Consider the following 27967-nt stretch of genomic DNA (forward strand, 5'->3'; position numbering starts at 1 on the left):
TTGACTGAAGTCAATTTCAGGGACACAAACCAGACTTAAGACCAGTTAACTGGGGATGGCTTGTGCAACTGGGGACAAAAAAGGTGTCCCATATTGGCAAAATACTGATTTTTGGTTTATCGTGTCTATGCAAATACCCAATAAGTGACTTAAGTGAACCTGTGTGTATTTGTATGTGTGTGTGTGTGTGTGTGTGTGTGTGTGTGTGTGTGTGTGTGTGTGTGTGTGTGTGTTGGGGACAACTTTTACTAACAAAACTTGAAGTCTGACAGCATTTAAAAAATACATTTATTTTGCAAAAAAACCAAAAAACAACAAGAAGAGCTGTTTTCCAATCATCCTTTCATAAAGTCACCCGCCAAAATAAAAGATATTCTGCTGTGCTTAACAACAAAACCACAAACACACACCGCTGTAATGTTTGGAGGATATGACAGACTGAGAATAACTAAAAGGTGCTCTCAAAACTAAAACAGAAAAGTGAAAATTGTAGGTGTAGAATAAAACGTCATCCATCAATAAACAGTTCTGAGTGAAAATGGGAAAACAAACCTGTACCTCCTCTGCATTTTAGATTCCACGCACTGCTGCCTCAACAATAAATATTAATTGTGTAGAATTGATTCTCTTGAATGAATGAAAAGGGAAACAAAGTGGCACCTGCTACCTGGCAAAACTGCTATAAATTTGTAAAATGACATTTATAACAACAAGTAAATTGATCAAAAGCTTTTATTGTGTTTAGTGGAAAAGTACGGAAGTCCAGAGACGACAACAAGTGTGCTCAAATAGAAAATGAAATGTTGTCTTTGGGCTTGATTATAACTTTTAGCTGTTTGAAAGCTATCTGCCATTTGATGGGAGAATGAAAGGATTAAAAAAAAACACCAAATAAGTTATGAAAAATGTGAATTATAAAGTATATTTCTTAATTTTTTTCAAATTAATGTAAAAATGGCAAGAAAATAACAGGATGTAATATAATACTTCGGTTGTGAGATCAGGAGAAATAATACATGGCAAATCAAAGCAGGTGCAATATTTTAAATGTTTGTATTCTCTTGACTCTTGGAGTATTATTTTGCAACATTTATGATCTGGACATAAATTAATACTTGTGGCTGCAATAACAAATTTTCAAGCAATTAATAATTCATGAGGAGGACAACTGCAATAAGACTAAAGAGGCACTCCACTGATTTTACACATGACATATTGAAGACTCCTACTCAGCCTATGAAGACAGCTGTATAACGCGTGCTATGGCTCTCGAGGTAAGCCTGAGTAAATATCATGATGTCATAGTGATGTCATCAAGGTTATCTATGATCAAGACTTGACATTTATAACAAAAAGTCTTTGCTACGACCTGGAGCTGTAGGTTTAAAAGATGTGAGGTAAAAGGGTCTAATGAAAGATGTTGTCAAGTTGCATTATGGGAAATGTAGGACCCAGACTTTTTTGGAGTTTGACTCATACTAGAGACTAAAAATCAGGATATCTCTGCTTCTGCTACACCGATTTTGACATTTCTTTTTTTAATCTGTTTCTCTCAAGCTCCCCGACTATATGAAACTGTAAAAACTAAATCACTGGAGCGCCCCTTTAAAATAAAAATTTAGCCTTCTCCTTGTGTTGGTTTTAAACACCGTGTTTCCACAGGAATCATCATTTTTGATCAGTATGTAGAACATAATCACATGTAATGTCATTAACTGATATCAGTAACTGAAACAGTGACAGGTCAGATCTGACAGTGATGATTCTTTTACTGAATAAAAACTCCAGGGTAGAGAACAAGAAAGTGTTTAGTGTTTCTTTAAAACAGATATGATATGTAGGTGAGTTTTTATAAAAGTAGTGTTTGATTTCGCTCAGTTTTACCGATGCTAAGGCTTCATTTCTCCGAGGTTTCAAATAACATTTCCACAAGGCTCTCATTTTTTCATGACTGATGTGTCAAAATGATGTTCTGAGCAGCTGTTTACAACCATCACAGTCCACTGTAGATCAAAACTGAACGTGTGAGGCAGCTTGTAAAACTTATCTACACCCCAAACTAAGTGAGACATTTGGTCACAATAAAACAGTTAGTGGGTTTAATTAAGTACACGATTGACAGGACATTAATGAGAAATTTCTAGGCTTGTTTGTTTAAATTAAATAAAAAAATTAAAAACTTTCCATCTTCTCAAATGTGAAAATTGACGTCTTTTCGGTGTTTCATATCATTATAAATTAAATATCTTTGGGTTTTGGTAAATTGTGGAATTTTTTTTTTTATTCTCTTAACTTAATTACTAACCCGTTCATTCAAAAAATGGCTGAAATATTCACAAATGATGGTAAGTATTTTCACTTGTGGCTCATCTGACACTTTGAACAAGAACATAAAACCTAAAATCCAAAATGAAACCGAGTGGATGAAAATATTTCATCAACTGTTTCATTACAGGAAACCGTTAAAGAGGCGATAGCAGAATTATTATTATTTTTTTTTTATCATTCAGTGTAAATTCTGCTGCAAACAGTAGTCAAACTGCTAAAAGTGCTACAAGCTCCAGACATACAGACAGCAGTAGTAGTGTTACAGTATGATATGACAGTGATGATAACATTTGATCAGACCTTCAGGTTCTTTGCATTCAGTTTCAGATGATTCTGACTTTAAAAACATTGTCCCTCCAATTTTGGCGGTAAATTTGTGAACTGTACACATGTGAAAGCTAAAAAAAAAAGAAAGAAAAGCTGATGGATTGTGAAAATAGTTGATGACAATATTTTAAATACTGGTATATGAATTGTCTTTGGGAGACAACACACCTGCTCGCTTTGTCTTTTCATGAGAAATAAAAGTTCTTGGAGGAACGTCTGAATGTTGGAGGTTTCCTGAAAGCACCGTCTGCTTTGTAAAAGGACAATTCTAGTGTGATTGGGATTTTTTGCTATTTAAAACAGAACAGAAACTGAAGTTGAGACTTACATTTCAAACTTTACAGATCTTATCTTTACTAAGAGGAAACTGAAAATATCAAGTAGTTCTTAACATGATAAGAGCTGGAAAACATTGTAAAAATGCAGGAAATGATGTGTAATCCTGGAATTGTCCTTTTTAACTATTTGACAGCGAACTTTCTTGGGAACGTCCAACCTGAAAACCCCTGGAGGACATTTATAATCACTTTTCAGAGCAGAGGATGATTAGAAACATTGGCAGCAGTCACTTTGAGTCCACACAGTGCTGTTTGTTAATGTTGAGGTGAGCTGAGGCTGTGATTATCCCTCAGGTGAGACGTACAGTCAGGTGTGAATAGAATGAGGCACAATAAAGGCTTTTTTCTTCTTCATGTGTGAAGTCTGCATAGTATTTTCAGTGTGAACGCTGCCTGCTTCAGGCCCATTCATCCTTCATGTTAAGCTCCTTCAGTTTTGAGCATCACTCCAAATCCGAGTGAGTTTTTAGGGAGCCTATCGGCTCTTCTTCATTTCTCATCCTGTACTGCCACCTGTAGCAGCGGCCTGTCCGTGACATCACAATGATGTCACAGTGGTGGACCTGACTGAGTGCGCGGGGGCTGGAATCAGAGAGGGGGGAAGCAGCGGTGGAAACGGAGAAGAGCAGGTGGCAGGACTCGATGAGGAGAGCGTAGACCAATCGTGGGCCGCCGCCACCACCTCTGGCGGCAGGCTCTCAGACAACTGCGTCAGCTGCTCCTCCCCCTGCCGTATGAGGTCATCGAGGTTCCGTTGGTGAATCATCAGGGAGGGTTTGGTGCTGATGAAGCGGCGGAAGTCCTGGAGCTGTGGTTCTGTGAGGTAGCCGAAGAGGATGTTGTGGACCACACGCTGCCGCCGGTCCAAGTTCTCCTTCAGCTCCCGGGCGTCTTCAGTCTGACGGAGGAGCTGAGAGCGTTTGTGATGGAGGGAGTCCTGAGGAGGAGAAGACAACACGTTTTTGCTCATTACCTGGAAAATACTTAACGTACGTAAATGGTTTACTTCAACATCCCAATGGAAACTAAAAGCAGAAATTTAGTGTAGTTTTAGGGTGTCAGTCTGTCACTTTGGTCCAGATATCTGGTCCTACACATATCCTACAAGGGACACTGACAGTTAAATGTCACTTTAACTTAATAATAGCATGTTACATGCCACCATAGTTACTATGCACACGCTAACACAGACATCCCAACTCTCCCGGAAGTTCCGGGAGTCTCCCGCATATTGATAGTGGCTCCTTGACACCCGCAAATGAGACACAATCTCCCGGAATCTGGATCGAGCAAGCAAGAGCGTGCTGTAGAGAGTGACTGCGCGTGTGTGTGTGTTTGTGTGACTATCAATGCAGCGCGTGTGAGAGCAAAGCGCCCTGATAGCTCTGTGTTGCTGCTTATTAGACCAATCGCACCTGCTGTGTATATATATATATATATATATATGTATATGTGTTCTGCTGTAATATATCTTCTGGCCACTTGAGGCAGCACTGAGCACAAAGCTGCAGAGTACTGCATTTAGTGGGTCTTGTGACATTTGTTTGTACATTTTTGTGCTTTTACATGATTTGTATGACTGTAAATTAATTGGTTGGAGTAAACCATGTTTATTGTTACTTAAAACCTGCATTATGTCATTTTATCTTCACCTTATAGGTTGCTAAGAAGATTGCCTACAATGCAGTGACTTAGTATTTCAAAATGTTATGCGATTTGCCCCACTAGTTGTACAGATTTATGTATTCAGATCTGTATATATATTTGTCTGACAATAAATAAGACTGAGAAGCAAACAAACCTGTCAAAGTCCATCATTCAGGGTTATTTAAAGTCATAAAATTGTACCTTCACACATGTTACTTTAGGTCCCTCTAGTAGCTAAAGTGTGGTGTTGCAACCCAGGTGAGACAGGATGAAAATCATTTTAAAACTGTGTTTTCAAGCAGGGGAGAACGGGGTTGGTTGTCACACGGGTTGGTTGTCACATTCATCAGATCTCGGGCCCTAGAGGGCGCTGTTAAAAAGTTTTGGTACTGAACGTTTCAGAATTTAGGTGAGATGTTACTTCAGAGATAATTTCTGGAGTAAACTGCTTGACATTGAGGTGAGAGGACGTTTAGTGTTTTTCATGTGAAAATGTAAATATCCAACTCTCCAGTGTTTCTCTTCTGGGCTTTAACATGATGAGTTTATAATAAAACATCATTACCATTAAAAAGTATGAAGAGAGAGCGATAGTTAGGTAGGTTTTTTTTTTTTAGCTATGCCAAAACATGTGGTTGTTAGCTTTGCTGGTAGCAAAAAATCCCAGTTGGGGATGCTTGTCACATTCTCTTTGGGGTTGGTTATCACATGTTGGTTTATACATATATGGTGTCATATATCTAGTTCTTTCTTTCTTTTAAGTTAACAAAATGAGCAGGAACTTTGTCAGGAAGACAAACAAGGGTCAGACTCCTCCAGATGTGAAGCTCAGAGCAATCAGAGAGGTGAAAATTAACAATATTGTTATATAAGGGCCAAAAAGGCACTTAACCATCCCCATCGTGGGATGGTTGTCACAAGTGCACAAGACATATTTGACGGCCCATATCTTCTGAACAGAATCAGCTGAAGGAGAGTAAGACCACTCTATTACTACCTGACACTTTAGGCTTTCATTACAAATTAAAAGGGAATTTATTCAGTTTATGGTTTATGAGGAATTCAAAGGAAAGTAAAAAGTGTGACTACCAACCCCGTTCTCCCCTAATTAATACTAAAAACAGTGATTTGTATTATGTCATCTGTTGTAAATAATTATATTTTGCATTTAATAGCGTATGGTGTGACTGTAAATGTAAATGTGAGAGTTAATATTGAATCTGTGAGTTCACTGTAAAGTTGCAACATTCATTCATTTATCAAAGTCTGGCAGCAGTACTGTTGAGATGATGGTATAATACAGTACTAATAAAATAAAAAATAATAATACTCTTCTTTTGTTTATAATTTCACTGAAAACATGAGTAATTCTCCACCACAAGAGGGAGAAAGGGTGTTAAAACCAAACAACCCTTAAGTACTAAAGAGTGATCACATGGGACTAATACACAAGGCTAAACTCCTGACCTCTGCCTATGGTGACACTTTGATGATGAATATTTACAGTAACCCAAACATAAAAGTAAACAGACAGACAGGTAAACAGACAGAAAGATAGATTAAGTCCTGTCTCACCCTCTCCTCTGCTATGTCCTCTTGTGACAGCTCTTCTCTCTCCAGAGCGAGCAGAGACCTGTCGATCCTCGACAGCCGGGTGCACAGAGACAGCAGCAGGTTCACGATCTTCTCCAAATCTCCTGCAAACACAAAAGGGTCGACATCTCAGTCTCTGACACACTCTAGGCCAACCTCACGGGGGAAATTGCTCATTTCTGTAACAGACAGATATCGTACCGATGAACATGCTGTACTTGTCCCTCTCGTTGGCCTTACAGCGTTCCTGCACTAGTGACTCGATGTTCGCCCCCAGCGCTTGGTGTCTCCTCTGCTCCTCACAGAGAGCCTCCTTCTCCTGTCGTAGAGCTGCCAAACTGCGACTCAGAGCATCACACAGCTCAACCTGGTGGACAGGAAGAGAAATGCAAGAATATTCTGTGGTTACACTGGTTAGAGAGACAGAAATAAATAGTTTAGTTTACTTTCATCAGGACAATCCAATCAATGTTACTGAATGATTATGTGATGTACACAATTGTAAACCATGTGTTTTCCAGGTGTGTTCATTTGTTTCTCTCCATCTTTGTTCCATTTTGATAAAAAGGAGGGGAAGAATAAAGGATCTTTTTATGTCTATATTGAACACAGTGTTACAATTGTTAGACTTGAAGAATCTGTTTTCTACCTTCCTGCTGTCAAGGTCTTTCTCGTCCTCGTCCAGATCGGTCTCCGTTCCTTGATTCGTCAACGTGTTCTGAGCAGGATCATGGATGCCATCTTGGATCCTAAAGAGGGAACAACACTATTTAAAAACCTAAATTTCCAGGTTTTTTTAGCTACCATTTTCCCCTAAAAAAAAAAGTCATTTTTGTGTTTTATTCATTTGAATGTTACACAGCTGGTATTGATGTCCAAGTGGAGACATTTGAGAAAAGATAAGTATAGTGAGCAGACTGAAAGGAAATAAGAGAGAGCAAGCAACGTAAAGACAATACTGTATAGTAAACATAAAAAAGCAAAGTAGAGGAAGCAAAAAAATAATGAAATAAACACTGTGCTAACTTACAGCTATCTGAAGCTGACTAATTTACAGCTGTTTTATCCTGTGTCACTGTCATGTTGATGTTTTTATGCAAATATCTTGGCCATGCTATTTAATTCTCCAGAGTGTCAAGTAAAGCCTCTAAAACATTCAAACCTTCATGAGAAAATAAGCTTTGTATGTAAAAATGTTTTTCTTTAAAGGCTAGGTTCATATTTGTATGACAATAACTCTTTCAATAGAGTATATATATATACATATATACACATATACATGCATACATACCTACATATATATATATATATATATATATATATATATATATATATATATGTTATATGTATAGGTTTTGAAATATATTTCACATTATTTTGTGAAAGTTATCATTCAATATATTGAAGTCCAATCAGTTATACAAAATATGGCCACTAGGTGTCTGTATTGTTCAGCTGTTCAGGCTGCTCTCATATGAGGATCCAGACTAAACATTTATCTGCCAAGGCAACAGGGAATGAGCCAAATCTGACCCCTGAACTAAGACTTCAAGTTTTCAGACAGCAAAAATCTTTTTTGCTTTTTTTGTTTAGTTTAGTTTTCATGGTAAATGAATTCACAATTCTAACATGACCCATCTGTCTAGTGGAGTTCAATGAAACACTCACTGTTTCTTTCCACACTTTGCTATTGAGAAACATTGATCAGGTTTGTCTGGTCTCTCCTGTCATGATTGACAATAGAAATCATATTTTCAGTTTCATGTTACATCATTGCTCTAGCTTGGTTTCAGACCTTCAGCAGTTGAAAAAGGTGTGGTGCTCATTGACGATCTTATCAAACAATCAGAGCTTTGTAGGTGAGAATAGAAATGGAGATGACATCATCATACACAACTAGCTAGCTGCATCCAAGGTTGAACATAAAGAACATGCTGCTAGGAGTTGGCATCAAAGACACAAAGCTAATTATATCTAGCTTTATCACCTTTATGTCTGCTTTTAGCCTATGGACTAAATTAACATAACATTACAAAGGGCATAGCTTCAGAACAAATTTCAGCAAGGTCAAAGGTCAAATCGAAATCACAACCCTCCTGTGATTTTTGATTCACCATGCATGACTGATAAATGACAGTTTGAAATCATTAGCGGACAGTTGTTTTTCCTCGTCTTCTTCTTCGAAGGAGGACACATTCCTTCCTTGAACATCATGTACACCAACAAACCAAAACACGCTTATAATGTCACTGACTTTAAAGGCCACCACATTCAGAGACAGCAGAGGTTTTAATACTACGTGATGTTTATTCTCTATGTCAGCAGCTGATAACAGGAGGAAGCTGTCAGCAAACACAACAAGGATGACAAATGTTGGTTTACAGGAAATCCTTCCCCCCCCCCCCCCGACAGTCCTCTTATCCTTCAGTTGCATAAAACTTACTTTCTGCAGTTTTGGTTTTGTGGCTAAATAAACACACTCAACATGAATGCCTTTATTCTTACATTACATAAAGCACTTCAAACCAAATGTTACTCTGATCCATCAGTGTTTAACTACATCATGGCTCTGAATTTTGGTGCAGTCCAGTGTTTGAAACACACTAACCCAAGTTTCCCTTCCTTTTTCCTGTTGTTCTACCTATCTCAGTGAAGAGAGTAGATAGCAGTGAGGGTGATTAAAAAAGGAACACATAGAACATTTTATTTAAAAGTCTGTGTATCTTTTAAGTTCAGAAGGAATATCACTTCTGGGTCATGTCATTCTGAACTTTATTTTAATTAAATTCAAAACAGGGTCTCAGTATTGAAACCCTCACACTTTGATTCTAAGAGACTGATAAAAAAATCTGACATATACTGTTGATATTTTAAATTGGAATTGGAATATTTTCCACTGTCAGTTTTCACTGTAGCTGCTGGAAATATGATGACATAATAGAACACTATCTACATTTGGCCACTTATCCACCAGAAGAAAGTACACCAAGTGAGTAAATGGACCTACGAAACCCTCAGGAAGTCTATTGCTCTTCAGTATTTAATTGTATAGGATTACCTTTCTTTACAACCCCAAACTACAATATCAATACTGCTAATTCCGTTAGCTAGTGCATTTAAAATATTTCTGAAATTGTTTTAGAATATTCAAAGGCAAAACGTAAAATGTCAGATTTACCTGTCTTCCAATCGACTGCTGCCCCTGCGTTGCCATGGCAATTTACCACCCAATCTACTGTTTGGAAAGATCTCCTCCACAAGCTCTATGGTAGATTTACCCCCCCATGTGTCCAGAAGGGGTGCCAGAGAGCTGTCCTGCGATACCTGGATGCAATAAAAAAAAAAAAAAGGAGGAATCACAACAATGTATGACCACAAAGGCATAGTTGGAACAAGGTATACTGGCTAAGGTAAACTAAGGAAAATTATGATGACAGTATCACAGTTAGACCTATAGTAGGTAAGATTACAGAGGTACTAGTCTAGGTACTAGAAATAGTCGTTAGCAAAGATAGACAGAAAAAGGTTCCAAAAAAGCAGAGTCAGACGTAGATAAGACAAGGGAAATATCAGAAGTACATACAACAATGATAGAGGCAGAACTAGGTTCAAACCAAAGTCAAATCAGAGGAAGATAAGATGACAAAGAAAGCATCAGAAGTGCATACGACGAAGGTAGAATCAGAACTTCATAGGTACAACAACCTAGGTAGTGTCTAACTACGCACAATGACAAAGGTAGGGTCAGAAGTAGATACAGACAAAGTTGGCTTCAGAAGTAGGTACAATGACAAAGATACAGTCAGAACTTTTGTCCAGCAAAAGCAGTCAGAGGTAGATAAGACGACAAAGTTAGAGTCAGAAGTAGATATGACAACGGTAGAGTCAGTACTTTGCAGGTACAACCACCTAGGTAGAACTGGAACTACGTACGATGACGAAGGTAGGGTAAGGAGTACATACTATGACAAAGGCGACTTCAGAAGTAGGCACAATGAGAAAAGTAACCCCAGATGTAGATATGATGACAAAAGTAGTAGGTACAACAACAAATATAGAGTCTGAACTACGTATGATGACAAATGTATTGTAGCTTTAGAAGTACAGTGGAGACGATAGCAAAGGAAGCATCAGAAGTAGATATGACAAAGATAGAGTCAAAACTAAGTATAATGGCAAAATCTGAATAAGTTACACTGACCAAAGTCAAAAGTCAAAACTATGTAGACACAGGTAAAGTTTGAACTAGGTACAGTGAAATTTATTTAGAGTAAATGCAAACTCCAAAGTACTCACCAGCTGCCGTGCCAGTGCCTCCACTCGCAGCTCCTCAGATGTCTTTTCCCTCTTAGGCAGGGGCTGGTAACCAAGACCCAGGGTGTCCCTGGACTCCTGGGTGTCCGAGCCAGAAAAACTGGATGTGGAGATGGATGTGATGGTGAAAGGCTGTGGCTTCAGTGAAGAATGGAGGCTGGACACATATAGGGAAAAAACAGAGGAGGAAAGGGACATTGGAGGGGTATGGAGAGATAATTTCAAGGTGGGAATGATGGAACTGTTTAAGAACTGTGAACTACAACTTGAGACAGAACAGACAAAAAAGAAGAGGCCGTAGAGAAATAACAAAGGTCCATAACAATAATGTTTGAATTAAAGTGGGTATATAAAAATATTGGAAAACAAACCTTTCCATGGTCTGCTCTTGGGCACTCTGGTCCAACTCAATAGGAGAAGGAGGAGGAGGGAAGTCCTCCGTGATGTTTGTCTCTTTGATTGGCGGAGGAGGGGATGGAGGGGGAGGATTTTGGAGAAAGACCTCATCATACTCCTGTAATAGTCCTCTGGAGGTTTCAACTGGTTGCTGGTGGTCCATGGAGCTGAAGAGGCTGGACTCTGAGATTCGTAGTGAGGTCAGGCGCGAGTGGACGGACACACTGGAGGATGGAGATGACACGTTGCTCTCATTGTTCTTCCTGTTTGGTGCGGTTGCAAGCTGGAAATGGGTCATGGGTGTTGGTGTCACTGATGAAACTTGTTTGATGTTTTCTGAAGGGTGCGATTCTTCATTCTCAAAACTGAGGGCTCTCCTTCTATGCATGTCCTTTGTAGTATCTTCTAATATGCTGGAGTCACTCAGACATTGTCTTGTCTCTTTGCCCGTCACCATGGTTTCACTGTTTCTATCACTATCACCATCGTTGCTGGTTTGTGGGAGGCCTGGGAAGGTGATGGCGTCTAGGTTGGCCTGGCTTAGCCTCTCGCTAGCATGCCACTCAGTTCCACTTCCGCCTGGGGTCCCAGGTGGGGAGAAAGGGCAGGGCAGGCCAACAGACGCTGCCAGAGTGGAGGTGCTGTTGGCTCGCTGCCGCTCACTGTTCCTCTGACGCTCTCTACGAGTGACAGGAGTGTGGGAGGAAGCTGGGTCTAGGATCAGAACACAAGGAAGGATCAGAGAGAGAATTCAAAGAGGAGTCACAGTGCATGGAGAAAACCATGGACCCATGATTCAAGAACAAAGAACGAATCAACAGGTCCAAAATCTCAAACTAGGCCATGTGACCAGAGATCAATCACAGATCATTCCAGAACTTTTGTCAATTGCCTAATACACACGAGTGCACTAGATGCTGAGATAAGAGAGAAAGGGAGGACTGATTGATGAAGAACACAGAAACTGATACTTTGAACATGACATGTCACAATATTAATGCTAACTAAGGTAGGTAAGGTTGATCTACACACTTAACATTCACAAAAGGCAGAAAACTACTTTTAATCTCAATGGTCCACACTGCTAGCAGCTTTTAGCTTGTTTAGGTTTTTCTCTTAGCAGCAAATTCCTGTAAGCAAATACATTGGCAACTTGGCTTTCATCTAGTTAATCTTTGATTGATTGATGATTAATAGAATGAAAAACCAGGAATGGGGGGTTTATTCTTTGGTTGAAGTTGAGAGGAGGTCACAAGTTTAACAACAATCTGGTGTAGTGAACATTTTGTTTTATTTTGCTCACTTTGAGAAGGTCCTTCAGTTTGGGCGGTGTTCGGACTGTTCATCAATGATTGAGGCGAGACAAGGCCCCCTGATACCTGGATGTCTGTAGGTCTGAGAGACAGAGAAGAATATGTTAACAGATGCTTGCACAGTTATCAGTACACAGTAAAATGTACAGACAGTTGGGTGAACATTCCTATAGAAGTCCAGTCTTCATGGTAAATGATGTTTTGACCCATCATTTATCCTTGCAGTAGGTATCAGGCTGTATCTTCATAAATATACTGGGTCTTATGACAGGCAACATCATTTTCAAGCCTTGAGCCAACTCATCTGAGTGTTTTGGTCCACTCAGTGAAGGTTACCACTTATATCAGAAAACATCTTTCTCTGGCCTTGTGCACATTTAAAGTACACTTGAATCCTATCATCATGCAAGCAAAGAGCAGATACTTGGTGTGTTGACCTGGCCTTATAGCTACATTGTATCTGCTCAGGCCAAACTACAGTGGCTGGTCCAACTGGCTTGATAGGCATGTAATGTTATTTGGCAATGGCCACATAACAATGATTTTTATTGCACTGGTGGAACAGCTGTGTGGATCTGTACAACACTTAATCTCACAGCAAGATATCTCATAATCTAATATGTTCAGGAAATGTCCTGATCCGATTCCTACTTCCCAGAGGACGGAACCTTTATATTTCCAGAGCCATCCTCAAGACAAACTCATAACTCAATCCTCTGTATGTTTGTTCATATTTTGGCTAGACCCTCTGGGGAAATATAATGTACATGTAATTTGTGTACAGTTTAGTCCTCTTGATATGCATATTACAGTTGGCATTTACTTATTTCTACTCTCCAGTTTTCCCCCAACAATCATCAATTAATCATCTACATTTCTGATCTTATGGGCTGATATTTAAAGGTTCGGTAACAAACAGCGGTGCGTTCATGCTCCCCGGTTATATTCAGACACCAGACATATCCAGACAAACACACACATACAGAATTCCTGCAGTGACCTCTGACCTTCACATTTTGAGAGCAAACATATTTAAGAGCTTTAACTTAATAAGTCCCTGTGGACTAAAGTTGGTATTTTGTTTATTTTTCTGTATCAGTGCCAGGGAGTTTTTTTTCTGCTTACTTAAATTCCTCAGTTCCTCCCTCCTCTCCTTCACTCCTCTTCTCTTGTAATCTTCTTTTTTCTTTCCTCCTCCCTTTAACCTCTTCTGAACTCTTTCACTCCTCTTAACCCCTTCCCTCCTTCTATCTGAACCTCACCTCGCTTAAACCTCATCTTTAACTGCCAGATCTCCTCTTCCCTCTTTCTCCTCCTTTCATACCAAGGGATACTCCCTCCCTTCTTCCTCTCCAGGAGCTTTCAGAAACTCCTGCTTTAAAAGATGCCTGGAATTTAATTTAAGACCTTTAGAAAAACAAAAATAAAGAAGTAAATCTGTAAAAACTAAAATGAAGCTGTGAAACTAAACACTGAGGTTTTAAATTGTGAAATGACTGGAAGAAGAGAGAAAAACAGGATGATTTCTCTCGCTTGTTTCCTTCATTCTACTCCTTTCTGTCAACTCCATCCTTCACCCTTTCTCTCCTTTCACCTCATCTCACCTTCCTCGCCTCTTCTCATTATCTATTTTCCCTTTTTTCTCTTTCTTTCAACTGTCTGTATATGACAGACAGTTCTCCATCTTCTCCCTTTATTTCATCTCCTCCCTCATTACTCCTTCACGGCCATATTTACATCGCATCTCTCCCTCCTCTCTACTGTCCATCTTTTTACCTCCTCCCTTCTCTCTCTTTACCTCTTCCCTTTAAAGGAGACTTCCTTTTATCTCATCTGTCTCTTGTCCTCTACTTCAGTGCCTTCTATCCTTCCACTCTGCACTCTCTTCCCTTTCTCATTTCACTCTTCCACGCCTTCCCTCACACATCTCATCTTTTTACCTGTTCCCACCTTTTCCTTCCTTCCAACCCCTCCCCACTAGCTACAATCTCCCCAAAACTTTATCCTTCCTCTTCTTTTCTCTTCTGTTTCACCTTCTCTTTCAGCTTCCCATCTTCCTTCTCTCTCTCTCGCTCTAATTGTCTGTCTCTCTGCGGTGCCAGCAGCAGGGCACACGGTCTCATAAGGCCGGAGTTGGTTTTAATAAGAAGAAAAGGCCTGGAGCGCACACACATGCATGCACACACACACACACACACACACACACACACACACACACACACACACACACACACACAGACTGGCCGACTTTTAACAGCCTATTATGGAAGAGAGCTAAAATGTTGGCGCAGTGCTGATCTGAATTCCCATCATCCTTCAGTCCTAAAGTCTGACGTTTTGCTCAAACTGGTTTAAAATGAGTCGTGTTTCATTTTGTAAACAGAACGACACTAAAGGAACCTTCAGCCAGAAAACATCTGTGAGAAAAAATGATATGCAGCTGAACTCTCCCCCTGAACCAATGTTAGTGAATCATTTGATATCCTTATTTAGGTTTTTGTCCTCGTATTGGTTTTTCATGGGTGGCTTTGGACATTCATGCTAATAACGTTTGAGAAACATGATGATACATGAGATTAATGAGCCATATAAAATGAGACAGATAAAGACCCATGTGGTTAAACCTGGTATGGGATTATGGGATATTGAGTGGAGGTGAGACGTACCTGTCCCCAGCTACAGAGTGGCGTCCAGGTTCAGAGATGAAGACACCAAACATCCTGACGTCACCTGAGGGGAAGTCCTGAAACACACACAGGTAAAGCATCTTTAAACTTTATGCTCTCAATTCTTAACACTTCATTGTATTTTTTTTTTATGTTTTAAAATCTTGATGTTTATGTCTACTTTATTATATGCTATTTTATTATATATCACTCTATTTTTCTAAGTTTTATCTTATCAATTTTATGTTTCTTTTGTTTTTTTACTCTTTCGTTAAATCTTTTCTCTTATTCGCTCTTATTTTACTTATTTATTTAATTTTTTAAAATTTATTTCATTATTTATTTTATTTAAATTTTCGAAACATTTTTATCATTATCATCATTATTTCATTTCATCTCGTGTGCACTGGTCTCAATTTTTGTCTTAAAATTAATTTTCTTTATGTTGTCAACTGACTGTGAAGCACTTTGAACTACACTAGCCTGTATAAAAGGTGCTATATAAATAAAGTTTGATTGATTGGTAACCCCGATTACATCATTGTGACATCATCAGGGTTATTTTCAAACTTTTTAAAAGCTCCATCAGTGATAAACAAGACATTACAAAAATTTTTCATGGGCTTAATTGTACTTCTCATGTCAACTAAACTGAACTTTGTGTTTAAAATAGGTGAATTGTCCCTTTAAAAGGTACATTACTATAAGTATCATGGTAACATTTTATTTAATGGTGCAATCATTTCTTAATAATGTCCTAAGACAGTTACTTGAAATAATGTGAAATGTGCTTCATTGTGGGTAATGTAGGCACTATAAGGTTTGAGAAGAAAGAAGAATGAATGGTATAAAAAACACAATAATCTGCTGCATTGATTTGAATGCTATTTGAGACTGTCCTGCTGTGCACTCACTAAAAGACTCAGTGTTAGCCTGCAATAAAATGCAATGAATTAAATAAAAGTGTACCAATTAACCAACACTGTCTCCATTTTCCTACTTCCTGACAAATTACAGATTTCAGACAGATTACATATCATCTTTGCAGTAGCAGCTACAGGAAGACGTAACGCACGTATTATGTTTGGATGTTTATAAACCTTATAAAAGCAAAACTGCAGTGAAATGATTCAGAGTGTGTACAGTAAGCTTATCCTTATCTGAATCTAAGCTATCTAAAGATAGTTGGTATTGTTTTGTATATTATACAGATTTTAAAGCCCTTTGTAAAGAAGTACATTTGGGATTTTGGACATTTGAAATGAAAACCAACTTAACTCAACTATCAATAAATACTCAGTATCCTTATTTCTTCATCTCTCACCTATTGAAAATAAAAAAAATCCAGACTGAGATATCAACCGTCACATGTCTGACCGCAGATCTTATCGCACACTGAAAATACACAACGCAAACAAGCCTGTAGTCTGTTGCAGTCTCCGGTGACCTGAGTTTGAGCTCCACCACGAACATTAACACGTCTGTGTGGGAGCTGCTGATCAAACTTAGTATTAAACTTATATTTAAAGGAAGCACGACTTCACACTGAGCTGTAACGCCTCCGTTCCTCCATCACAGGCCTCGAATCACATGATATCAATCGACAATGAAATGGCTTTGAAAACTTGTTCGTGTCTGTCTGAGGATCTCTCTTGCATGTCATTTTCCATCTCTCCTCCCAAAACTTGATAATTTCTCTGCACCATGTTTCAAAACCGTGCAAACTTATTTTCCCTAAAAATTAGCAATCAAAAAATGGAGAACCGAAGAGTTATTAAGCAAAAATGTGCAAAAAAATTCCACTATGGTCCATTATGTAGATGTTTACACCACTCAATTAAAAACTCATCAGTGTAAATGCAGGACTGTCACCACCCTGCAGTGAAATCTATTGTTGAAGTAAAAGAGGACAGAGTGTCTGTCTGTCTGACTCAACTGTAATGATGTTTATGTGACACAGGCTGCTCTGATCTATGAGGGAGATAAAAGACAAACGTATCCTTTACTGCATTCTTTTAAGAACTTGTATGTGTGTATGTGTGTGTTCGTGTATGTGTGTGCGTTTGTGTGTCATATGCATACGTGAGTGTGTGTGTGTGTGTTATCTTTGCTATCAGCCGCATCAGACAGCGCCCAGCCACCGTCTCCGGCTCTCTGGCACCTCACAGGAAACTTTGAGGATTCGGGATATTTCCTGTGTGACTTGGGGCTAAATGTCCCTAAATGGTCCCGATAACGCAGACAGGACCATGACCGTCCAAGGAAGGTTCAACTTTATTCAAATGTTCTCTGACTCACTGGATTGACAATCTGGTGACAACTAATCATGCTTATTATCATTCCTGAGTCACACATTTGTTTTCTACTCCAACTCAAACTATGCAAAAAAATTATCATTGGATTCAACAGTTTCCTGTTTCTTTACGATATTCCTTTCACTAGCTACTGGGACTTTAATTGGGAAAAACAACACATGAAAAGACATTGCATGAAATTCTTGCCTCCACTGAATATCTTGGCACTGAAGAAATACCTGACAGGCCTGATTAATGGCACAAAAATCCCTGATGTGCATTCATCTTCCTGGTTGGCAAGGATTATAATCTACAGTCACTGTTACTGTTGATTCTATGTTACTGATGGAATGTCCCTCTAATTTATTATTAGTGTCGTACTTCTTCTAGGGACACAGGGACAATCGAGCAACTTATTAAAATGAATTGGCAGGGAGGTAAGGGATAACCTTTTTTCACACATCTTTGCAAGTACATTGAGAGAAGTCATCATAGACAGCCAAAGTTACTGCAAACATTTGTCTATCAAGTATAGAGACCGACCGATATGTCGGTCAGCCGATATTATTGGCCGATCACAGATATATTGGTATCAGCGTATATATGTTGTCCGATATGTGCCAATATATTTAGTTATTATATATTTGTTAGTTATACAGGCAGCATTTAATGTATATATAATTCATATCTTTTTTCTTAATTCAATTTAAATATATATGTACATTTGTTTTTGTTATATGGGTTATTTTGGTTGTTATTTAGTTAGTTTTAGTTATTTATAATTATTAAATTCCCAGTGTAGTTTACTGTTTCTGTGCACTGATGTCATTTTTTACAATAAAGTTTATTGTCAAACTGTAAAATATCATGCCTTCACCACATATGTTTGTCACAAGTGTTTGATTTGAACTACATTTAAGGGATCATTGCAAAAACGGTATGTCCTTGATATCGGTACCGGCATTGGCCCCAAAAATCGAGTTTTGGTCAGGCCCTAATCAAGCACAATTGTATTATATTTATGGTAATATTCTTTTTTATTCCTAAATAATGGTATCACTTCTAATTCCTTGACAGCTAAACTGTGGTCTCCTGTGGGTGTGCAGTGTTACCTGGATCAGCCTCTCCACTGAGGGGGAGGAGCGGGAGCGGTAGTGATAAAGAGTTGGAGGTTTCTCCTCTGATCTCTCCAAAAGATCCTCAGCAGAAGCCGACTTCCCCGAGCCCCGAACTGACCCGACCCTCTGCAGAGCCCCGTTGCTGTGCTGCTTGGATACTCCTGTTGCCTGCTCGTGGCCCACGCCTGACTCTCTGCTCAAAGACCGACCCTGTCTGCCGAGCTCTTCTTCAGGGGTGATATCCTGGAGGTGCTGGGTGCTGGAGAGGTGAGCCTGGAGCTCAGATGGTGAGCCAGGATGAGCACTGGGAGAACAGAGCAGGAAGAGGAGTTATGAAATTGTAATAATAATAATATAATAATAGTTATATGTTCCCAGTTGCTTTTACAGAGATGTGATTCAACCTTATTCAAATAAAGCTATAATGTTGCATGAACTGACTTTTATTATGGTAACTGCAGGAAGAAGAAATCCACAACAAGCTGAGTGACTTACAACCCATACATGTCATCTCCTTATTAAGTTTCTGTGGCTAATGTGTACACAAACAGTTACCTATTTCCACACCAGAAGACACAGAGAAACATCCTATTGGATTTGTGTTAAAAATAACAATAAGTCAAGTATTCATTCTCATTTTAACTCTGGTCTGGTCTCTTCCAATTCCAGAGGAAAGTATCTGGCACTAAGGCCTCGTTGTGACTGATATTAGCATTGTAATGTGAATGGAGAACTTCATTCATGTGAATTGAACCAGTGAGTTTACTGATATTTGCAAATAAGAAGGTATTCAAAAACCACCAAAATCAATTAAGTGAGTCATAAATGTTGTCTAGTTTAGGTTACCCGGGCTGTGGGTTCGCTGGAGGTCTCGGAGAAGTCACCCTGCCTGGGTAGAATAGGTTGGACTGGAGGCTCCGTAGGTCACCTCCAGGAGGAAGGGTGGAGCACTGACGCCTCTCCTCAGGGGAGAAGCTCCGATCTGGGCCACAGTCCTGGAGCGGGTTAAGACTGGAGGTGGATGTGGAGGAGAGGCTGAGGGAGTCTGAGTGAGAGTAGGAGCCTAGAGGGAAGGAGATAAAGGGATGGGTAAGGAGAGGAAGAGGCAGGAAGAGAAGAAGTCTTTTTCAATTTCAGTCCACCCAGCAAACCTAAAACCCTGAAGCATTCTTTGGTTTTCTTCTCACTATTTATATATTACTCCCTCCCTCCACCAACCTGCATAGTAGTTGTTTTCAGGCTGTATATAAGCACTGCGAGGCCTCGGACCACTCCTCTGTCCTCCCTCGTCTCTCTTCACACCTCTCTTCCTCTCCACGTATTCCGCCAGAGCGTCGTGTTGAAGCTGTCGTAAATCGGGTTTTGATGCGGCGTTCTGCGAAGTCGCGAAACGGTTTGCCACGAGTTCAAACATCTTCCGGCGGTCTGCCACACTGGTCTCTAACAGAGAGGGGAGATCAGGGTCATAGCACATAGTTAGCTGCAAATGGACACCTTGTTTCTACTGTGCCATATTAGATACTTAATGACAATAACTGGGACAACAGAAACATTTTGCACCAAAAAAACATATCTGGTATTCCCAAAAGCACAACAAAGCTAGCTTACTAGTGACTTACTTTGCTAAATTCAGAGGGATTTTATTCTTAAAGGCCAATTCTACTTGACATCAACAGCAAGCTAGCTGAAGCTAACTAAAGTTCTTTTTGGACAAACAAACAGAACTGCTTTCATGCAATACAGCTACTATATCAAAGGCTAAACATGTCATAATGGCATGATGTGAAATAATAAAACAAACACTATAGCAGGTGCATGCGAGGTTCTAGCTAAGAGGCTAACAATGCAATAAATGGATGTGCCTGTGCCTATTAGCATTAAAAATGTATTCCATATTATCAATGAGCTGTCTTTTAGGTTGGATGGCCATTTCCCACTGTTTTAATGGTGTCAGTAGTATTATATATTTATTACTTTTAACATGTGAAGATAAACTTGACTGCATTGTGTGTGTGTGTGTGTGTGAATGTGGATACTCAATAAGTGCAATATGCCCCCAGTAAATGTTATCACTGTATCATTGTGACTTTTGCGTCAGTCCATCAGTGCGGTGGGGGAGAGGGGGAGAGGGGCTTAGGGCCTATCTACTTTTTGTAGACTTTTTTATTTACCTCCACCACGCCTGAAGAGGGCAGTAGTCTCAGCATCCGAAACTCCGACCTCATTCATGTTCTCTGGCTCTGAGTATGACCGTTTCTTCTGGTCCGCAGTAAGGCGCTTGCGGCCACAAATCCGCAATACAGCAGGAGGTCCAACTGGTGGGATGCTGGGAAGGTCCGGGGGGCTCGAACCTCGAATCTCCGGGCCAACTACATGCCGCTCTTTTGGGGTATGAGGGGAAGTGGCTAGTGTTGGAGACGGTGGTGGGATAACAACGCCCTGTGGTTTCGGCTTTGTTTTTGGACCTTTCTTCTCCAAGGAGTGGTACTTGGCGGGGACGGGCGGAGGTTGATGGCTGCCGGAAGAGGAGACAGGAGGAGGAGCTGCAGAAGGAGGAGGGCTGGTTGAGGAGTTGAGATCTTTTCGTCTGAAGGAAGTGGACCGCAGGACCTTAGATTGAGCGTCTTTCAAGGAGTCCCTGTAAGATCTGATTAGAGACGTGAGAAGTGTTAGAATGGCTGACTTGTTGATAGACTCTGACTTGTTAAGGACTCTGACTTGCTGAAGGATTCTAACCCAGTGAAAGACCATGACCTGTTAAAAGACTGACTTGTTGAAGGACCCTGACCTGTTTAAGGAGGTGTCCTGCATGGAGCCCAGCATCTCCTGGATATCCTGTCTCCAGGGGAAGTCCTTGCTCCTGTCTCCTTCCCTGGATTCATCCAGCTGGTAAGTGCTGCGGCTCCTCTGGAGGGCTGAGCTGGGATCCGCTGGGGTCCTGAACACAATACAGAAATGTAACTGCTGTTTGTCAGGAAGTAAAGTGCAGTAAATGTGAGATGCTTTGATGAGAACTTATCCCAGTAACTTAAGTGCAGTTACTGGGATAAAGACCTTTATTGGGTTAATATAGATTATATATGGTGCAGTGCGAAACCATTCATTCACCTGTATTTCATGTAGTCGTTGCTGCCTCCTCTGTAGCTCAGAGTTCTGTGGGCTTTGGGCCCGTTGGTACTTCTCTCCAGCATGTTTCTGAGGTCCTCTGCTCCACAGGGGGCATTGCGGCCTTTCTCAGTCATCTGATTCTAAATTACCGGTATTAAAAATACATATAGTATTAAAGCAGCCTTGTTGGCCCCTTGTTGGCTGTGCAACAAGGGGCAATATTTTCAGACTTAGGAGGTATCTTGTCTGTTAAGTTAAATACAAATGTGTGTTTCAATTACCCGATGATGAGCGGTCTTGTTGTGTCCATGGCTGGTGTTGTGACTGTGCGGCTTTCCACGTTCACGACGCTCAAACCGACTGACCTTCTCCAGTACCGAGAGGCAGCGGGCAGGTCCCTGGTTGCCTTCGCTGACATTACTGTTACCATGGCTACTAGCAGAGGCGACACTTTCAGGGCTGGCACATCGTTGGACCTCGGCGAGGGCGTTCTCCAGACGGGTCAGTGGGTGTTCTCTGTCTCTGTCCTGTTCTCTGTGCTCCCATTGGTGGTGCTGCAGAACTGCTGAGTCGCTGTGGTGACGGGGCTGGGAGGCAGGGGTCATCTGAACCTGAGCCTGGGGGTGAACAGGTAAATGGGTAGATGGGACCTGTCCCTGGGCGACCCTGGAAGATGCCCCTGACTCTCTATGAATGATGGGCTGATCCATTGATCTGAAGGGTAGAGAGAATATGAGAGGAGAAGGATACGATGGAGAAGCAGAGGACGTCTTTACCACCATCAGAAATTATGCCAATATGTAAAATTCACACCATACCTGTTTTTGTCTCTCCTGGACTGGTCTAGTGTGTAGGGGTCCCTCCACTCTTGTGAGGATGTACGCCTGTGGCCAGAGGTCGACTGGATTTGGTGACTGTGTAAATCTTGGTTCTGTTCATGGGACATTTGGCTGTGGGGTCCCTGATTAGAATGGACATGGGGCCTCTGACTGTAAGGCCCTTGGTGGCTTTGAGGCCTTTGGGCGCCTGCCTGGCCCTCTGATCCTACAGCAGGTTTCAGGTGGGTTCTGTAGAGTTCAAAGTTATTCGTTAATGTAATGAAATTAAAATTTTATAATTTGTACATAATTATATATTTGTTGCTGTGTTATTTTAATTAAATCATTGGATTTTCCTCGTATAAGAAGTAGGTCCTTGCTTGTTTTATGCAGTTGGAGTTAGTGTTCTGGTTGGTGCCAAAACTAAAGCTTTAGGGTCCTTATTCCTATGAATTGGTCATTTAAGATTTTCCTAAGTGTATTTTATGGAAGTCCATCCAAATTCCATTTAATCTACCTTACAAATTGTCTACAGGTGCTTTCAGGCAGAGAGCTACTACTGCTGTATCTGCCACCCGGGAATGTTGGTGCTCTGTATTTTCATTGGGCAGGAGCATGGTGCAACTCCATCTCTGTGGTTTCAATCTACATCCAATTCTTCTTAAACGCTGTACGATACCCCAGAGGTAGCTGCTATGCATGTTATCCAATGTCATCATAGCTAAATAAAGCTCAAGTTTTTCATTGTGATATAAGTTCACTATTGGAAAATGTAGTAACCAACAAAAATTTAAGCGGATATACACTGCTTTTCTCTCATCTAACTCAACAAACTATAGCTGAAACATCAGATGGTGACACTTAAACTGAAGTTGAAATATGGGTATAATAGATGGAACTGTGATAATCAAACCATCACCTGTCTGTCTCAGGTGCTTGAGTCCTGAGCTGTGCAGAGGCTGGTGTTGAAGACGATGAGTGGTGGTATGATGAAGAAGAAGTGTTATTTTGGTATCCATTTTCTGTGGTTGACATCCTTCCATCCCTAAACCCCTCTGTGGCTTCTTCATCCCATCCTCCGACGCTATGCAGCCCGTGTTGTCGGCTGCTCTCCTTGGCCAGAGCAGGGTAGACTCCAGAGGAAGATGGCACGGGGCTGGAGCTGGGCATCTGTGCATAGTGGGGCTCAGGTTGGGGGACAGGGTACACACCTGTGGGCAGAATGAGGCGACCGGACTGGGGAGTGGGGCCTGCTAGGCCGGAGGAGGAACCGGGTGGCGAAGGAGGCTGGGGAAATCCTCCGCCCTGTCGGGGCTTTATTGTGGGGCTGCTCTCCGGACTCTTCTCTATCACTGTGTGAAGCTGCCCCTCGTTGCTGTATGAGCCTTTTGCTGGAACCATAGAAATATGTTAGTAAGAGTAATGCAGAGGATGATGACAGCACAAGCGCAGTTACCATGTTCAGACTAGATTCTGTTAGTCTCATCTATGGCAAAAGAAAAATCTGAAAAAGAAAAGGTGGTAGCTATTGTTATCTATATGTTACATTTATCTAAGCTAATTTCTTTGTATTCGTTTTGTCTTTCCTCTACTGATTGATACTTTGAGCCATTTGGAATCACTTTCTACATACATTATAGGTAAAGCAGAATTAATTATGGTATATGTGGATCTTGTTCTGTTCTTAAAATGAGTAAAACCATTAAGATAGATGTAAATGTACCTGAGCCTGAGGCCAAAGGGCCACTGGAGTGATGCCAGGAACCTTTCTGCAAAGACCTGAGTAAAACACATTGGATTAGATAAAATGCAATTAAATCAGATTAAGTCACATTGATAAGGATATGGTATTTCACATCATCATATTGTACCTTACTATTTTGTGTCACAATATATTGCACTGTGCTGTACTGTCCAATGCCATATTAACAGTATTATATCAAATCAAAACGTATCATGTTACATTATATCTTACTGTGTTGTACTGAATTGTTGTAGTGTATTGAATTATACGGTGGGCTAATATATAGTAGTGCATTGTATCGTATCGTAGGGTATTGTATGGAAACCCTGTTGTGCCATTTATTTTACATCAGGGTTTTTTTAAAATTAATCTATTACATACAACAAGTATCTAGTAATATTTGCTAGCATTTGACCATCGAATTAAGATAAGACTAAGAACAATACCTGTCGTCACACCTTTGATAAACACGAGAAGAAAATAACTTGTGTTTGTTTTTGCCTGTATCATATCATAATCACCATTATCATTATGGCACCATGGATTGCACTATTCACTTTGACTTGATAAACATACCGTAGTGACCGGGCATGCTCCAGACTAGACCAGGAGTTTGGTCTCTCGTGGTTCCTGATGGCTGCATAGCTGTCGCTGCGCCTCGGTGGAGCCGGGGCACCCTTCAGGCTCTCATAAGAGCTGCGGCTGGTTGCCGGGCCCCATATTGGACCCACACTGTGTCTGTTTGAAGCTGGTACGCCACCGCCGCTGCTGCTACTGCTACTGCTGCTGCTGCCACGGTAACAGACTCCACCCCCTGAACCTGGAATCAATAGTGGAAACAAAAAACCATGATTTCACCATTTCAAAATGATATGACCAGATTCCTGAAACAAGATTTTTTACCTTGCGCATCTCGGCTTTGCCCTCCCCTTGCACTTCTGGAGTCATTGTTGCGTAGCAACGCAGCGGAAGTGGAGCTCAACTCGTGCTCTTGAGAAAGTCCCTGCTGAGTGTCGTAAATCGTCCGGATGTAACGTATGTCGGCCTGCTGCATCTCCCCACTTCCTCCTACTCTCTGAGGGACGGTCTCCAGCGAATAGCAGCGCTCGGGGCTGGAGGAGGGAGCGGAGGCAAGGTACTCTGGGATACTGGAGCTGGTGGAGAAGGAGGAGTAGGCAGAGTCTCGTTTGCTGTGGAGGTGGTCGATACTGTTGGAGGATCTAGAACACGACAAGAGAAGTAATTTGAGTTAAGTCTTCACATTTATTTTTTATTCTCCAAATGAGTTAAAAAGAGATCTCGATGAGTAATTCTCTTCAAAAACGGATGACTGATTATCAAATGTTGAGGCAAACTGTCATGAACTGTACTTTCAAAGAGGTAACATATAGGAGGATCCAGGGCATCCTACAAGGGAAGTTAAAATTCCCTGGATTTTCACCACTATGAGGACGGAAGCTTTGAGTGGTTGTGTGCAGTCACTGCCTGTTCTGAAGTTGTTGGAAGGTGTCTTTCTCCTCCGATGAAGTTAGTGCTAGAAGATTCCCCCTACCCTGCTTCCAGTCTTAGCGCTGGGCTAATCTATACTTCGAAAACTTTCAGACATCAAAGAATGAGGTGCGTTTGTTTGTATGAACCTGGCAGAGGACAGCTGGTGGCAGGAGGAGTAGGCAGGATGTGGACCGCTATGGGCGTGGTGCCCCAGTGAGTGGTGATGCTGGACTCCGTGGTGATGCTGGGAGGACTGAGGAGGATCCAGGCTCTCCATACTGCCCCTTGAGCTGTACTGGTCCGGACTCTTCCTCAGGTAGCTGCCGCCAGATTCGAACCCGCCCGAGAGGTCAGTGGTCGAGGCGCTAAGACAGAGGAGAGGCAGAATAAAATGTAAATCTTTGTCATGGACACATAATAAAAGCTTTAAATTTGGCTGTTCTCACACAGACCCTTTTCAAATTAGGCTACAACTAACGTTAGCATGCTAACATGCTCACAATAACAATGCTAGCATGCTGGCATTAAGCAAATTTTAGTTTAGCGTGTTAGCACTAAACACAATATACTGTACAGCTGAGGCTAAAGGGACTGTAATGGAGATTAAAAACATAAAATGATGATTAATTAATTTAAAAAAAAATAATGTATCCTTACTGTAACCAGATAAATCATATTAACGTCAGAGATCTCCAGTAAGATCTGACCATGACAGCAGCGTAAAAGGTTACAGACAGTCAACAGCAGAGACAGACAATTACCACAAGACTCATTTATCATTGCATAATTTACAGCTGTTTTAAATTCATTGAGCCTTACTGGCTTCCTGATGACACCAAACCCTTTTCAGTCATGGAATATGTAACATTGCTTTCTATCATTCTGTTCTGTTGTGTTGACAGGATTGTTATGGAAAGACGGACAATATGTAACAGGTCCAACCTCATGAGATTGCCGTAATGACTTTGACTTAATAGTGACTTAATAAGTGCTTATTTAGACACAAGGCTAACATTGTAAAATTGCCAGAAAATGTAGGGGTATGTCTGAAAGAGGCTTTATATGTTCTGACTGTCGGTTGTAAAGTTGGTGATCTGCAGCTCAATCTGCTGTGACCTCACTCTAGATAAACTGGCTGGAATGCAAATGTGAGTGTGCACGCTCGTGTCTACGTCATAGTTTGACCCACCAAATCTTTCAACTGAACATAATGCGATTACCGCTCCTGAAAAGAGGACAGTCTCTGTCTGTCTTTCTCCTTTTTCTGTGTCAGTAACTTTCTCGCTAACTTTTGTTTCAGTCGCTCTGTCTCTGCGTCAGCTGTACTGTCTGTCTCTGACTTTCTGTCTCTCTCCTCTGTTTCTCGGTTCCAGATCTATTCAAGCAGAGCGGCAGAAATGTTTAGTGAGAATCTTTTATTCACGTCGCCTCTTTATTAACATGACACGACTGTACAGAGGGAGCACGTGTGTGTCTGGGGGAGTGAGGGTGGTTTCCTTGGGAGACCCGAAGGTGAGGGTGAGGGGAATCCGGAATGTCCATCTCTGTGGTCACCAACGTCAATGCCCCATCCACACACACACATGCAGAGGCTTTCATCTGCCTTTCACTAGAAGAATGAATGATAAAACTTCCTCTGATGATGTAAACTGCTCAATGTATCACTGCAGATACTATGGAACACGTGTTATTATTGAGTGATATGTAAACTAATAATGTCTGCAACCTTCTTCATGCATGGACAATATGTAGAAAGCTGTCCACGAACACACACAAGCACGACACACACATTTGTATTCTACACTTCTGACCCTAATCGACATATGTTCCCTAGCACCTAATCCAGAGGTGTCCAAACTATTCCATAAAGTTTCATGTGACTGCAAGTTTTTGTTCCAACCAAGCAGGATCACACCAGGCTTGACTCATTTAATCAACTGATCTCAGTCTTCAGGCAGTTGATTGGTCAAATCATGTGCTCTCTTGATTGATTGGTGGGAACAAAAACCTGCAGCCACATGCTCTTTATTGAATAGTTTGGACATGCCTGGTCTAATCCTAATGTCACTCTTAACCTAAACCTCATCTTCAACACACAAAATTACAAAAATGTCTCTCAAAATATCCCCACTTTCCATAACTTAAGGTATCTCTACAGTAATCGGTTCTTACTAAGACAGAAGTACAAGGATGTGCAGAGTGCACACACGAAAGTCTTCATCTCAAGAGTTCAGCGCAGGGTGACAGGTGTAACCTTGGGTGGGGCCATGAAGGTTAGCTATGTTCAATAACCAATAATCATTATATTTCAAATCAAAATAATAATACAAATTGGTGTACAAGTCAATTTACACCCATGTAAAAACTTAGTCTGAGGTCACTCACGGTGTCAACAAACTGATTATTTGACAACCAGATTTTGACATTTGAGAAGCAAAACACACACGATGCAGACAGTCAAAGATCAAATCA

General features: G+C 40.8%; 1 protein-coding gene across 1 annotated transcript in view; it reads right to left on the bottom strand.

Moving 5' to 3' along the window:
* Positions 1–2962: 2962 nt before the first annotated feature.
* shroom3 (shroom family member 3) overlaps positions 2963–27967 on the bottom strand; it is a 68934-nt gene continuing 43929 nt past the window's right edge. The window contains exons 5-27 of the mRNA XM_062434822.1: positions 25642–25860; positions 24908–25224; positions 24581–24824; positions 23984–24039; positions 23357–23651; positions 23180–23290; positions 22261–22509; positions 21724–22156; positions 21443–21576; positions 21123–21272; positions 20506–20981; positions 19553–19774; positions 19181–19397; positions 18329–18638; positions 14923–14999; positions 12247–12338; positions 10919–11657; positions 10530–10704; positions 9412–9557; positions 6883–6982; positions 6435–6600; positions 6216–6337; positions 2963–3930 (exon numbers count right to left, since the gene is read on the bottom strand). Of these exons, the coding sequence (XP_062290806.1) occupies positions 3532–3930; positions 6216–6337; positions 6435–6600; positions 6883–6982; positions 9412–9557; positions 10530–10704; positions 10919–11657; positions 12247–12338; positions 14923–14999; positions 18329–18638; positions 19181–19397; positions 19553–19774; positions 20506–20981; positions 21123–21272; positions 21443–21576; positions 21724–22156; positions 22261–22509; positions 23180–23290; positions 23357–23651; positions 23984–24039; positions 24581–24824; positions 24908–25224; positions 25642–25860 (5449 nt within the window). The 3' untranslated portion in view covers positions 2963–3531. The remainder of the gene's footprint in view (positions 3931–6215; positions 6338–6434; positions 6601–6882; positions 6983–9411; positions 9558–10529; positions 10705–10918; positions 11658–12246; positions 12339–14922; positions 15000–18328; positions 18639–19180; positions 19398–19552; positions 19775–20505; positions 20982–21122; positions 21273–21442; positions 21577–21723; positions 22157–22260; positions 22510–23179; positions 23291–23356; positions 23652–23983; positions 24040–24580; positions 24825–24907; positions 25225–25641; positions 25861–27967) is intronic.

The sequence above is a fragment of the Scomber scombrus genome, chromosome 15, assembly GCF_963691925.1.
Source record: "Scomber scombrus chromosome 15, fScoSco1.1, whole genome shotgun sequence".
NCBI lineage: Eukaryota > Metazoa > Chordata > Actinopteri > Scombriformes > Scombridae > Scomber > Scomber scombrus.